At 39.6% G+C, this 15,854-nt stretch overlaps 1 protein-coding gene across 2 annotated transcripts in view; it reads right to left on the bottom strand.

The window, feature by feature from the left end:
• Positions 1-230: 230 nt before the first annotated feature.
• DIAPH1 (diaphanous related formin 1) overlaps positions 231-15,854 on the bottom strand; it is a 393,428-nt gene continuing 377,804 nt past the window's right edge. For both annotated transcript variants that reach the window (XM_033926973.1, XM_033926972.1), the window contains one exon: positions 231-2,857. In XM_033926973.1, the coding sequence (XP_033782864.1) occupies positions 2,769-2,857 (89 nt within the window). In that variant the 3' untranslated portion in view covers positions 231-2,768. The remainder of the gene's footprint in view (positions 2,858-15,854) is intronic.

Raw genomic sequence — 15,854 nt, forward strand, 5'->3', positions numbered from 1 at the left:
CAAACACCAAATGATGAATACCTAAATCATCATCAAGGTTTCCAATGGTGGATTTTTTTTTTTTTTAGCTTATCTCTTTTAAACCATTAAATCACCACCATCATCTTAATGATGTGCTTCAAATCATTAAACAATACCCTGATAAAATCTTGATCTGAACCATCCACATGAGTGATACTTGTACAGTAAACTGACATGTGCCAATGTTCTTTTTAAACATATTTCACTGCTCAATTTTCATCAGATTTATTGGGAAATTATGCAAAATATTGAAAGGAATGGCCAAAAGTATAAGCTTTCAAGGGTACTAAACTGAGATTGTTAAAGAAATGTGATCCTTCTAGTACCAAGTTCTCATTTATAAACAGGATAGTATTCTGGCAATCCATTACCAGTATGAATGAGTTTGCTGTTCTAATTATACTTAACCATAGAAGTGATACTGTTTAAGTTCATTTTTAAAGTACAGAAAATGCTCCACTGGTCCTAATCCAGTGTAGGTGTGAGGACAAGAGGTTTATTGGTGCTAGTCTAGTGCCAATGTGAGGTTGATGCCCCTTGATCCTCATACAGTACAAGAAAATATCTAGTGAATCATAGGTAAAAATCAAGTGCCAGTAAGTCATATTTGAGTATGCATATGAGCAATGATTTTAAGGATTGCCTGTATATGACACAGTATTATAAACTATTTAGAGAATTTGGTTTCTAAAATACATTGAGTCTATATAAAAACAAAATACCACTTATGACATATTAATGCAATATTCTAAAAAATACCTCCCCTTCTTTGTATTGCAAACTCCATTAGTAAAGACAAATTATTTAACAGAAAATCAATGTCCAAGACAACACATTTCCACTTTTGACAAATTAGGTAGCTCAGCTACTGTGCTGAAGTCCAAAAAGCCAGCTAACATCTAGAGTAACAGTATAGATACGCACAGTATAGAACAGTATAGAACAGTATAGCACAGTATAGAACTTGAGCTACCCCTTTCATCCTTTTGTGCCTAGAACGTATTCTGTCCCATACAAACAGCTGGCAAATCATAGAAATATAATGATTTCCGTTATTAGACACTCAAGGAGATTTCAGACATGGTGATAAGTGAATAAGGAATCTTGTAGTGGACTCATACTGGTAAGTGAAATGCCACTGTATGCTTTAAACAGTTTTAATTTTATATTCAAGTTTTTTAAAATGAAATCTACAAAAATATATATTTTCAAAGTGATTGTTTAGCAACAAGAAAAGTTTTATCTTTTCAATCATATAATGTAAAGCAAATAATCTGGAAGTCACAAATTAACTCAAAAGATAACTGAACCAATTATGGGATCTCATGATTACAAAGTAGTTCATACTGCAAAACCCCATCATACTCATAAAATGGACAGAGATACTTATCAAAAACAACTTTTATAAGTTCTCTAATGAGCTGGTTTTTGGGAATAAGCAAATCCTTGTTTGTCATACTTTTGGATGATCTACAAAAATGAACTTTTCTATCTTCTATGGATCTACAGCTAAACTCTTTTCAGATACTAATTTGACAAGGAAATTTGTCCCAAGACAATCTGCTTCCATTAAATTCATCTTGTAAGATGTATAAAATTGAAAACCTAAAGTACTGACATATTTTAAAGAAAATACCAAGAACACTGGGGGGGAGTCTTGAAAACAGCTTCACTATAAACATCAGTGGCAACCTCTCTCATGTCTGAAATTCCCAGTGACTTTCTGCCCTATTATCAGTGCCAACTATGACATCTCCTCAAAATTTAAAAAAAAAAAATCAAACTATGATGTTTGATTATAATTGTATGGTACTAATGATAAACACAAACATGGAATGATTCAGAATAAAAATAGTATGACTGAAAAAGCAGCAGCTCTTAAATGTGTATTTGTTCTTTATATAGCACTGAATGCCATCCTTAAACTGGTTACATGCATCTAAGATTGAACCCGACATTTATGAAGAAGAAACAATTTTGGTGTGGCTCAATAAGTGACATCTGATCTTTCTGGCAATATATATGAGAAGACTCCAGGGGAACCCACTGCACTCATGGGGTAACTCTCCCCTAATTCAGCAGTTTAAAGAACAGAATTCCAGTTTTATTGACCTAAAGGGTTTCCTCTACCAGAGAGAAGCAAGCAGTCTGTGTTGGCTCTCTAGCATGGGAAGGGTTCTGAGGATCTCTTTTCTATAGTAGCTTTTACTTTCCCTAAAATAATAATACAAAAAAAAAAATCTTTTAAGGCAAATAGTCACCACTTCTGCTTTGGTAAATTAACTTTTACTAAATATATTTTCTTCTTAACTTGGATCAGTCTCCTCCTTATCTAGACTTTATGAGCATGATTCTAGATAACCTTAGCAATCTAAAAATGGCAACGTGAAAGAAATTCAGTTCTTCCTCCATGCTTTATTGTGGTGTGGCTTAACCTTCTCATCAGTCTTAATTCTTCTGTTTCTCATGCTTAAAAGGGAAATGCATAAAGAGAATAAAGATCATGGAGAATGAAGGCCCAACTCAGATGGACAGGTAAAGCTGAGAGAGAGAACATTAAAACCATCTTCTTATCCAATACTAAAACAGTAGAAAGTGACTCAGTGTATCCGAATTTCTCTGAGTTTTCCAGCACTTTAAGGTCTTCCATTTTCTGATTTCTTGACCTGTATTTCATCGTCAATGTTAACTTCAGCAAGTAAGCAGGATCCTTATCTGCATGGACTCTTGCCACTGCTGTCCTCTTCCTAATTCACTGGAACAGCTCTCATTGCATGATCCTTGGTCAGCTCTGAAGCCAGCAGTGAGGTAACAGCACAGCCTGCTTTTCTGTTGGCTGAAAATAGATAAAATACATTGTAAAGCAAAATATGGAGTACCACAAAAGACTTAGGTGACAGATCTTTCTCTCCCTACCTTCTCGTCAGGTATTTACATTACATTAGTATCTATTTATGGATCGCTAATATTCCCCAGGCGTTCAAAGCGATTTACAATTGAGAAGAGACTGGCTATATCCAGGATTTTTATTATTTCATTAATGTTCATGCCATAGATATCTTGGTTTATATTAGTGTAGGCAATTGGAGAGAAGATTGGCCATATCTGGTATTGTAATCTTAACATTACAGGTTCTGGTATATCATTTTCTTGGTTTGTGGGGTGATGAGTAAGGAAAGAGCTTAAAAAATAAAATCTGTGTATATCGTTTTTTTCTACATGTTTGCTAATGTCTGCTTGTGCCAGAGCCTCTGCAATATCTTTATTATCCCAGGACAAGCAGGCAGCATATTCTCACATATGGGATGATGTCATCCACTAAGCTCAGTAGGGACAGTGTTAAAGTGTAGTCACTTTGAAAAATTTCCGAAGTCTCAAGACTGCCCATACTGCACATATGCTAGTGCTTTCCTGCCTGTTGGCTTGAGGGACCATCATTTCTTAGTTTTCTGCAATTGTTAAGAGGTTGTTTTCATGCAGTCTCTCCAAGAGTGCCAAATTTTTCTCTTTTTGTCTTCCTGCATATATTTTTCTTCATTATTTTACTTTTTCTTTTGTTTTTGTTATTTGGGTTAATTTTTTTTATTTTTAACAAAATCTTTATTTGGGGTATTCGGGCCCCTCTCAGCCTGTCTTCAGGCCAGGACAGTCGAGCCTTTTTCAGTGACTTTTACTCAACCTCCCTGGACTACTGAGTCCTTTGATCTAGCATTGGTGGTGTTCCCCTTGATGTCAAGGGCTCCAAACAACTTTAAATGGTACACTTGGTGCACTCAGACCATCTCAGCCACTGACCCACATAATTGGTGTGTGAAGTGCTTGGGTCCTGAGCACAGTGATATTTCTTGCACTCTTTGTTCAACATTGCAAAAAAGATCACTCAAAGCTGAGACAAGCCTAATATACGAGGGTCATTTCAAAAATAATGCACACTTTTAAAAAATGTACGTTTTATTTTTTTTTCAAGTATTTCTTTACAATCCTTAAATATAGTCTCCCTGCTTTGCAATGACCGAGTCCTAACATCCGGTAAGTTTCATTATTCCTTCCAAGACACTGTTTTTGTTCAGTTGCCTAATGGCTCAGGTACCGGCGGAAAAAAGCTTTTCTAGATATGCAAAACGATGTCCACGCATAGGTTGTTTCAACTTTGGAAAAAGGTTGAAGTCTGGTGGACTCATGTCTGGACTGTAGGGAGCATGAGGTAACTTACTGTATTATAATATAACTATACAGTATTTGTACAGGCGTATTTGTGTAGTTTTTTAATTACATTCCCTATGTGTGGACAAGCGTTGTCATGAAGAATGAGTGGCTCAGCCTAGAGCAACCAAGGTCGGGTTTTGTGCATTTTTCTGCGCATTTTTTGCAAAAAATCATGATAATACACTGCTGTCATACTTCTTTCACATAGAACTTTGTAATGATGATGCCTTCATGATCATAAGCAAAAATCATCATTTATTTGACTTTTGATTGAGCTCGTCTAAATTTTTTTGGCCATGGGGAAGATGGAGCTCTCTACTCCTCATTGAAAAACTACACAAATATGGCTGGGAGGTGTTACCTCATGCTCCCTACAGTTCAGACATGAGTCCGCCAAACTTCGACCTTTTTCCAAAGTTGAAACAACCTATGCGCGGACATCTTTTTGCATCTCTGGAAGAGCTTTTTTCCGCTGGTACCTGAGCCATTCAGCAACTGAACAAAAAAGGTGTCTTGGATGGAATAATGAAGCTTTCCGGATGTTGGGACTCAGTCACTGCAAAGCAGGGAGACTATATTGAAGGATTGTAAAGACCTGGATGCTAATGTGCAGAAATGATTGGCAAACATTCCATGTCTGGGAGAGGATTTATTTAGTCACAAGACTGAGGAAGCCACTCAGAAGATCAAGAGGCATGAAGATTCAATGGTCACCTCATCTTCTTCAAAATCCTCTAAATCTCAACCATCTAAGAGATTCTAGTCATCTAGATGTCCTCCTTATTACACAAAGATGTCCCAGACAACAGAGGATGCAAAAATCCCAACACCAGACTGAGCAAAAGTCTCTTCATTTTGACTCCATACTGGAGAACCAGGCCAGTATATCTCAGTCTCTTCCCCATACTCTTCCTATAGGAGGACTTCCCATTTACTTCTACAACCACTGGACCCTGATAACAGTTGACTGTTGGGTTCTACAAATAATGAGAAGGGATTATGCCCTCCAATTTCAGAAAAAAACCTCCAAATCATCCTCCAAGAGAGTCAATTCAATTCCTAGTAGAAGACCATATCTTCTCCAGGAGCTCACAGCCCTTCTCCGAGCTCACAGCCCTTCTCCAACTCAATACCATAGAACCAGTTCCTTCATTGGAGAAGGGTTGGGGCAAGGAAAAGACTGAAAAAGACTGGATGTCTCTGTCCAGTTCTGGATCTTCATGCTTTCAATAAATATTTGATGAAGGAGAAATATCGCATGATCTCTCTAGGAACCCTGCTACCATTATTGGAGAAAAACAGGCTTTGTTCTCTGGACCTTAAAAAAGCCTACACACATATTCCCATCCTCCCAGCACACAGAAAATATCTTCATTTTTGACTGGGATCATGCCATTTCTAGAACAAGGTACTTCCATTTGGACTAGCTTCAGCACTCAGAGTGTTCACAAAATATCTAGTAGTGGTTGCTGCTGCTCCCGCTCTTGAGGCTTTCATGTACAGGTAGTTCTCGGGTTAAGAACGTCCAACTTACATCAGACTTGTACTTACAAACAGGGATCTGCTTCTATCTTCCTGTGCCCACACACCCCTCTTTCTCCTTTCCTGTCCCTTCTCCTTCCTTCCGTGTCCCAACGTGCCTCTCATCATCCTTACCCCCTCTGTGCTGTGTCCCAAATTTATTTCTCCATCCCTCCCACAAGTGTTTACCTCCTCTGGATGGCTCACTCCTCCCAACCACACTTGTCTTCACAAAACCGCGAGTAGCGGCTCCTACATACTGCCTGCGGCTGATCAGAAGCCTTCCATCTGACATCAGAGCTTCTAACTTCTGCGCATCATATCTGCACATTGAGTCAGTAAGCTTCAGGCATTTGTTCTAGATCCACCTTATACAACATTTTAACATGACAGAATGGTTCTTCACAATCATCTAAAGTTCCTCCCAAAAGTCATTTCTGAATTTCATCTGAATCAATCCATAGTCCTGTCTTCTTTCCAAGACCACATTCTTGTGAGGCTGTACTCCACCCATTGGACTGTAAACGTGCTCTTGCTTATTATTTGGATCACATAAAACCTCACATAACTTCCACTTAACTGTTCCTATCCTTTGATCCAAACAGACTTGGAACTCCTGTCACTAAAAGAAATGCAAGGGACCTGGGGAGAGGAAGAAGCGATATGGATTGCTCTGAAAAGAGAAGATGGAACTTCTATCTACGTGGGTGTAGTCTACAGACCTCCGACTCAATCGCAGCAAATTGATAAGGATCTGATTGTGGATATCCAAAAGTTTGGAAGGAAAGAGGAGGTTCTGCTGTTGGGAGATTTCAACCTGCCGGATGCGGACTGGAATGTTCCGTCTGCGGAATCGGAAAGAAGTAGGGAGATTGTGGATGCCTTTCAAGAGGCTCTGCTCAGACAAATGGTGACGGAACCCACAAGGGTATATAAGCGATATTGGATCTGGTCCTCACAAATGGAGAGAGTATCTCTAATGTTCGAGTGGGTGCTCACCTGGGTAGTAGCGATCATCAAACAGTTTGGTTTGATATAACGGCTAAAGTGGAGAGCGGCCGCACGATACTTAAAGTCCTAGATTTCAAACGTACGGACTTTAATGCAATGGGAAAGTACCTGAAGAAAGAGCTGTTAGGATGGGAGGACATAAGAGAAGTGGAAAGACAGTGGTCTAAGCTGAAAGGAGCGATAAAAATGGCTATGGACCTTTATGTGAAGAAAATCAATAAAAACAAGAGAAAAAGGAAGCCGATATGGTTCTCCAACCTAGTGGCTGAGAAAATAAAGGCGAAAGAGTTGGCATTCATGAAATATAAAAAAACCCAAGAAGAGGAGAGCAGAAAGGACTACAGGGTGAAACTGAAAGAAGCCAAGAGAGAGATACGTTTGGCGAAGGCACAGGCGGAAGAACAAATGGCTAAAAATGTAAAAAAGGGAGATAAAATTTTTTCAGATATATTAGTGAAAGGAGGAAGATAAAAAATGGAATTGCTAGGCTAAAAGATGCTGGGAACAAATATGTGGAGAGTGATGAGAAAGCAAATGTGCTAAACAAATACTTCTGTTCTGTGTTCACAGAAGAAAATCCTGGAGAAGGACCGAGATTGTCTGGCAAAGTTACACGAGAAAATGGAGTAGATTCTGCGCCGTTCACGGAGGAGGGTGTTTATGAGCAACTTGAAAAACTGAAGGTGGACAAAGCGATGGGACCAGACGGGATCCATCCCAGAATACTAAGGGAGCTCAGAGAGGTTCTGGCGAGTCCTATTAAAGACTTGTTCAACAAATCTCTGGAGACGGGAGTGATTCCTGGGGATTGGAGGAGAGCGGATGTGGTCCCTATTCATAAAAGTGGTCACAGGGATGAAGCAGGAAACTACAGGCCGGTGAGCCTCACTTCAGTTGTTGGAAAAATAATGGAAGTGTTGCTGAAAGAAAGGATAGTGTATTTCCTTGAATCTAATGGGTTACAGGATCCGAGGCAACATGGCTTTACAAAAGGTAAATCGTGCCAAACGAACCTGATTGAATTTTTTGATTGGGTAACTAGAGAGCTGGATTGAGGACATATGCTAGATGTAATTTACTTGGATTTCAGCAAAGCCTTTGATACAGTTCCTCATAGGAGGCTGTTGAACAAACTTGAAGGGCTGAAGTTAGGACCCAAAGTGGTGAACTGGGTCAGAAACTGGCTGTCGGACAGACGCCAGAGGGTGGTGGTTAATGGAAGTCGCTCGAAGGAAGGAAAGGTGACTAGTGGAGTCCCTCAAGGTTCGGTGCTGGGGCCAATCCTGTTCAATATGTATGTATGTGACATTGCTGAAGGGTTAGAAGGAAAAGTGTGCCTTTTTGCAGATGATACCAAGATTTGTAACAGAGTAGACACCAAAGAGGGAGTGGAGAATATGAAAAAGGATCTGCAAAAGTTAGAGGAATGGTCTAATGCCTGGCAACTAAAATTCAATGCAAAGAAATGCAGAGTAATGCATTTGGGGATTAATAATAGGAAGGAACCGTATATGCTGGGAGGAGAGAAGCTGATATGCACGGATGGGGAGAGGGACCTTGGGGTGATAGTGTCTGAAGATCTAAAGGCGAAAAAACAGTGTGACAAGGCAGTGGCTGCTGCCAGAAGGATTCTGGGCCGTATAAAGAGAGGCGTAGTCAGTAGAAGGAAGAAGGTGTTGATGCCCCTGTACAGGTCATTGGTGAGGCCCCACTTGGAGTATTGTGTTCAGTTTTGGAGACCGTATCTGGCGAAAGACGTAAGAAGACTTGAGGCGGTCCAGAGGAGGGCGACGAAAATGATAGGAGGCTTGCGCCAGAAGACGTATGAGGAGAGACTGGAAGCCCTGAATATGTATACCCTAGAGGATAGGAGAGACAGGGGAGATATGATTCAGACGTTCAAATACTTAAAGGGTATTAACGTAGAACAAAATCTTTTCCAGAGAAAGGAAAATGGTAAAACCAGAGGACATAATTTGAGGTTGAGGGGTGGTAGATTCAGGGGCAATGTTAGGAAATTCTATTTTACGGAGAGGGTGGTGGATGCCTGGAATGCGCTCCCGAGAGAGGTGGTGGAGAGTAAAACTGTGACTGAGTTCAAAGAAGCGTGGGATGAACACAGAAGATTTAGAATCAGAAAATAATATTAAATATTGAACTAAGGCCAGTTACTGGGCAGACTTGCACGGTCTGTGTCTGTGTATGGCCGTTTGGTGGAGGATGGGCAGGGGAGGGCTTCAATGGCTGGGAGGGTGTAGATTTTGGCAGTTGGAACCCAAGCATAGTACCGGGTAAAGCTTTGGATTCTTGCCCAGAAATAGCTAAGAAGAAAAAAAAAAAATTTAAATTGAATCAGGTTGGGCAGGCTGGATAGACCATTCGGGTCTTTATCTGCCGTCATCTACTATGTTACTATGTGAGAATATGTGCCTGCTTGTCCTGGGATAAAATATGTTACTGTAATATTGCTATCCACCTAAACAAAAGCACTGTCGCACAAATCTCTGTTGCACTCTCACAGGATCCTTAGAGATTTCAATTTACATATAACCAATCAAGTCTGGGGATTAATTTTTTAGATACTTGGGTAATTATAGTAGGAAACCACCTTGAATCCAAGTTATATACAAAACCTACAGATGTGACTAGTTTGCTTCAATATGATAGCTGTCACCCCACGGCTCTTAAAAATAGTCTACCGTTAGCTCAATTCCTACGGTTTAGGCGAGTGTGTACCCACATAACAGACTTTAAATCATCAGCAAATAGGTTCACTAAAAACTTAAAAAATAAAGGATATCCAGGTAGGGTGATAAAAGAATCCTACCGTAGGGCAAAGTACAACCACCCAGAGTGGCTGCTACAACCCTCGAAGGTCTCTAGATCCGAAAATCCCTTAGACCAAGATAGTGGGGAGTCTAATTTTGGGAAAGAAGTCCAAACATTTATACTTAGACACAACGTTGAATCTGACCATATAGCCACAGTTATCCGCAATCATTGGAGGATAGTCCAACGCAGTCCTTGCTTTGAACATTCCAAACTACGGTTAACCTACACTAGAGGTAGGAACCTCAGAGAACATCTTAGATATACTCCTGACTCTGGGCGGGTTCATAAGAGTTGGGGGTCCCATTCAAAATGTGGCAGATGTCAGATTTGTTCGATAACCATTCAAGGGAGTGTTTTTGAAAATCCAATAAACCATAGACAGTATCATCTGCGATATATTACTACATGTAAATCAGATAATGTAGTATATATTATCACTTGTCCCTGCCAGAAAATATACGTAGGGAAAACAACTAGACAATTTAATATCCGCATGGCGGAGCATAAATCCTGTCTCAACCATCATAGAAAAGAAGCTCCGCTAGTAGCCCATTGCATGCAATATAATCATAATTTTAATCAACTTAGATGCATGATAATTGACAGGATTGAGGTTTCGGTAAGAGGAGGGGATAGGGGGAAAAAGTTGTTACAAACAGAGCAGAGGTGGATTGATCGCTTGGGAAGTCTACAGCCCCAAGGGTTAAATATAGCCATAAATTGGCAGACCTTTTTTTGAGAGGAGCAGATTGTTAGAAAGAGTGTGTGTTTATGTTAATAAAGGCAGCAATATCTGAAATTAATGCTAGACAGCCTTGACAATTGCACGGAATGTGCGAAAGGAATATAATGTTGGTCACGGCTTGGTTATACACGATAGATGACTTAGGGGCAAATAGGTGGGGACTGGGTGGGGTTAAGTATGCCCAGCCTCCACCGGATATGGCGTCAGACGCTGTCGGTAGGCTTCAAATAAGCGAGCTATTTGGGCCCAGAGTATTCACTGTTTTTTGAGTAATGGGCACTCTGAGAGCAAGGGCATTTCTCAGAGAATCCAGTCTTTAGGATCATCGTGTCGGGAAATAAATGAGGTATGTGGAAGAATTGTAGCGTGTTCTGTAAGCGGTTGAGCTTGTGCTCATGCTGTATGGGGGTTTAGATAGTCGTTAATATAGGGTTGTTAGCCCAGTTCGCAAACACAAATATAAATATAAATACAAGAATAACTATAAGAAAATAATATCAAAGAATAATAGAATTAATAAATGTAATATCTTTGCAAGTATCTAGTGTTAGTAAAAATAATGGATAGTATAAAGGATAGAGAAGATCTTCCAATAGAGTAAATACTGTTCCCGGGAGCAAACGACATGTACCCTGGTGTAGTGCAAATAGTTAGGGGTGAGATAGTTAACAGTTGGTTTAACTTTTAAGTGATAAAAAGATGATTTGCTTTTTCTACAGAGAATGTTGGCGCGTTCCTGATGAAGCCCCGCGTTAAAGCTTGGGTGCGAAACGGAGATCTTCCGTAGAAATATAGGAAGTTGAAAAATAGCAGGAGAAAGAATAAAGAAAAAAGAAAAAAGCTAAGTAATCTTGAAGTAGATGAAATAGCAAAACACCGATTTATATATTTTATAAACTATTTATAAGGAAGAAACTGAATGATAAAAAGCCAAGCGTTCCTGACTAAGAGGGAATGGCAAATTACTAGAAAAAAATATATAGTTTTATAAAGAATACATCAAGAATAAATAAATATGCACGAATCATAGGTATAGAGAATAAAAACGGGACCGATGATAGCTCATGATATTGGCCATTGTTTTTGAAAAATATCTCAGATCTTTGGCTGTGAGCACTTGAGATCCCTGTTAATCTCTAAGGATCCTGTGAGAGTGCAACAGAGATTTGTGCGACAGTGCTTTTGTTTAGGTGGATAGTGTGTTTCACAAGTTTAAGTAAACTGTAATATTGCTGCCATGAAAGCAGAAAGCATATATCTGCACATTTTTTTTCATTAACAGAACAATATATAAGAGATAAAACGATATAACCCTACTTCTGTGTTCTTCTTATAAGACATTGCTCATATGCAAATACTATTCCTATCATACTCAATTAGGCTGTCCACTGTAAACACAGAGAAAGAAAACATACAATTTCATATCTATCATGCTTAGCATATTAGGAGATATGCAGCTCAGCTTGCAACACATACATAATCACAGGGACAAGAAACTCACAACCTAATATGTAGAATACACTTTTCAGGAAAGAAGACTCTGAAATAAAGCAGAAAACAGAACTTGCCTTTCCTTATAATAATCTGTAAAGTACATTTTCCCTTCAGACTGAAAATTAAAATAGAGTTAACTCTTACCCTGTTCGAATAGGTGTTTCTGAAGTTCCAAGTCACATCCATGCCCTCAGTTTTCAAAAAACAGATGATGCACTAAAACTATGAAAAAACCATGCAACACTACATGCATTGGTTGAACACATGTGTATCACAAAAACAGGGAACATTTCTACTAGAAAATCACACAGAAGCATGCTCAAAATAAGCTGGGATCCTATAACAGAAAATGGAAATAATCTTATAGCCAGGACCTGCCCACCAAGAGATGCAACATCCTTTCGCACTGAGGATGTGTCTCCAGGGGCTTCTACTCAGAAGGGAAAGGTTAAGACAGCTGGTGATTCAATCATTAGGCATGTAGATAGCTGAGTGGCTGGTGGGCGTGAGGATTGCTTGGTCACTTGCCTGCCTGGTGCAAAAGTGGCAGACCTCATGTGTCACTTAAATAGGATTTTAGAAAGTGTTGGGGAGGAGCCGGCTGTCTAGGCACACATAGGTACCAATGACATAGGAAAATGTGGAAGGGAGGTTCCTGAAGCCAAGTTTAGGCTCTTAGGTAGAAAGCTGAAATCCAGATCCTCCAGGGTAGCATTTTCAGAAATGCTCCCAGTTCTATATGTAGGACCCAAAAGGCAGGCAGAGCTCCAAAGTCTCAATGCGTGGTTGAAATGATGGTGCAGAGATGATGGATTTAGATGTTAGAACTGGGCAACCTTCTGGGAAAGGGGGAGTTTGATCTGAAAGGATGGACTCCACCTTAACCAGGATGGAACCAGGCTGCTGGTGCTGTTTAAAAAGGGGATTAGAGCAGCTTTTAAACTGAGATGGGGGAAAGCCAACAGTCGCCCAAGAGTGGATGGTTCAGTGTGAAATATTCTTGAAGGATACTACTGAAACAGGATATTTAGGGAGTCCCATTAGAGAGGGCTCAATAATGGTGAAAGAAAGCCAGGAGTGTTTAAGAGGAAAGCAAATTATCTCAGTCACCTTCTCAGCAGCCTGTAGATACAAGGAAAAAACATAATTTGAAGTGTCTGTATACAAATGCTAGAAGCTTAAAAATAAAATAGGAGAGAAATTATATAGCACTAAATGATGAAGTAGATATAATAGGCATCTAAGAGACCTAGTGGAAGAAGGACAGTCAATGGAACAGTGTGTTACCTGGTACAAATTATATTGCAAAGAGAGTGGATCAAATTGGAGGGGGTTTGCGCTATATGTTAAAGAGGGAACTGAATCAAACAAAATAAACATTCTGCATGGCATAGATAGAAGTGTAGAATCCATATGGACAGAAATTCAATGTGTGAAGGGAAGGAATATAAAGGTAGGGTTATACTACCATCCTCCAGGACAGAATGAGCAGACAGATGAAAAAATGTTTTCAGAGATCAGCAAAGTTGGCAAATTGGACAACAGTATAATCATGGGCAATTTCAATTACATCCGACAGATTATTTTTAAGGACAAGGGTGGTAATCCATCACAAATCTACTAAATAACCCACTCTCTTCTGCTGAAAGAAGGAACTGAATCTATAACAGTGGAGAAAAAAAAAAAAAAAGAAAAAGAAGACATCAGCTCTACCAAAAACACTGCAGTTATAAGCACAGCTTCCAATAAGCAGTAGGCTTTTATTCATTCAAAGGTCATTTATCATTTTTTTCAATAATCAAAGCTTCTCAGTTCCTTTCAATTGCCCCAACATTGACTGAATAAATGTTACATCAGGGAGTGCTCTTGTCTGCTCCCAGACTCTCCTGCTCTCTACCACCATTCTCCAAAGTGCAGGCCCGCTTTAAAGCCATAGGCTTGCACTGCAGGGAACGGCGGCAGAGAGCAGGAGAGTCCGGGAGCAGGCAAGAGAGATCTGGACTGGGCTGAGCCCTGACAGCAGTGACAGGAGGCTGCTTCTCCTGTCACTACTGTCAGGGTGTGCGCATAAGCGGGGATCACTCTGGCCGTGGGTAGGGGGGCATGTTAACGATTGTCCCCATTTGCATGCAGGCCTTTACTGAATTGGTTGGCCGGCTTGCAAACGGAAACGGATCGCACACGGTTTGGAGGTTTAATGAATTTAGGCAAAGTTCCTTATGAAAAGCTCCAGAGAAAATGGGATATGAGACAATTTTCAGTTGTGGATTAGGAATTGGTTATCCAACAAAAAAACAGAGGCAGGGTTAAATGGCCATTTTTCTAAATGGAAGCATGTAAATAGTGGACCGGTGCTATTTAACTTATTTATAAATGATCTGGAAATTGGAACAAGTGACGTGATTAAATTAGCAGATGACACTAAACTGTTCAAAGTTGTTAAAATGCATGCAGATTGTGAAAAATTGCTGGCAGACCTTAGGAAATTAGAAGACTGGGCATTCAAATGGCAAATGAAATTTAAGGTGAACAAATGCAAAATGATGCACATTGGGAAGAATAAACCAAATCATAGTTACCAGATGCTAGGGACCACCTTGGGGACTAGTGCCCAAGAAAAAGATCTGCATGTCATTTTAGACCATACGCCAAAACCTTCCACCCAATGTGTGGTGGTGGCCATTAAAGCAAACAAGATGCTAGGAATTATTAAAAAAGGGATGGTTAACAGACTAAGAATGTTATAATGCCTATGCATTGCTCCATGGTGCAACCTCACCTTGAGTATTGCATTCAATTCTGGTTGCCTAACTCAAGAAAGATATATCAGAACTAAAAAAGGTTCAAAGAAGAGCGACCAAGATGATAAAGGGGACTGAACACCTCTCATATGAGGAAAGACTAAAAAGATTAGGGTTTTTCAACTTGGAAAACAGAAGGCTGAGGGGAGATATGATTGAAGTCTGCAAAATCCTGAGCGGTTACAAGTGGATCGATTTTTTTACTCTGTCAAAAATTACAAAGACTAGGGGACACTCCATGAAGTTACAGGGAAATATTTTTAAAACCAATAGAAGGAAATATTTTTTTAGTCAGAGAATAGTTAAGTTCTGGAACGCGTTGTGGTTGTGGTAAGAGTAGTTAACACAGCTAGTTTTAAGAAAAGTTTAGAGAATTTCTTGGAGGAAAAGTCCAGTGTCTGTTATTGAGACAAACATGAGGGAAACTACTGCTTGCCCTGGATCAGTAGCATGGAATGTTGCTACTTTTTGGGTTTTTGCCAGGTACTGGTGACCTGAATTGGTCACAGTGATGATGGGCTACTGGGTTAGATAGACCATTGGTCTGACTCAGTAAGGCTATTCTTATGTGTCAATAGTGTTTGAATATTTTTACTGCTGCAATTATCTATTACCTATATTTGACTTATTCTTGCTGTATATAACCTTGAGTGATTTTAAATAGGAATAAATGATTTATCTGCCTAGGTTGCACATATCGCTTATATGCTGACAATCTGTTGTCTCTAATGACCTAGATAGTAACGCTATCGGGGGGGGGGGGACGATGACACACACAGAAAGATTTAAACTGCATGCCTCCATAGCAGAACAAGCACTTGACTAGCTGAAGCAGTGAAAATAATAGAAAAAGGTCAACCATCTACCACTATGGATGATGGAATGTTATGGCACTGAAATCAAAGCCCTGTAAACACATTTAGAAGAAAGGAATTGGAGAAAGCAACACACAAACTGGGTTCTCAAAATAAAAAGGAGATTCTTTCACCATCATCTCACTACAAAACAGGGCTGAGAGACTAAAAGGTATCATTATTTAGCAATTTAAAATTGAAAGCTAGGATTATGATGCATACTTGTACTATCTTATATTCCTTCATTTAACAGCTCTAACGGGTAATCTGGGATCTATTATAGCTGAGGGGACATTGATAACATGACAAAAAATTTCTGTGGCACTTGTCATTAGCCAATGTAGGTCAATTGTTTCATAGTTTTTGATA

The sequence above is a fragment of the Geotrypetes seraphini genome, chromosome 18, assembly GCF_902459505.1.
Source record: "Geotrypetes seraphini chromosome 18, aGeoSer1.1, whole genome shotgun sequence".
NCBI lineage: Eukaryota > Metazoa > Chordata > Amphibia > Gymnophiona > Dermophiidae > Geotrypetes > Geotrypetes seraphini.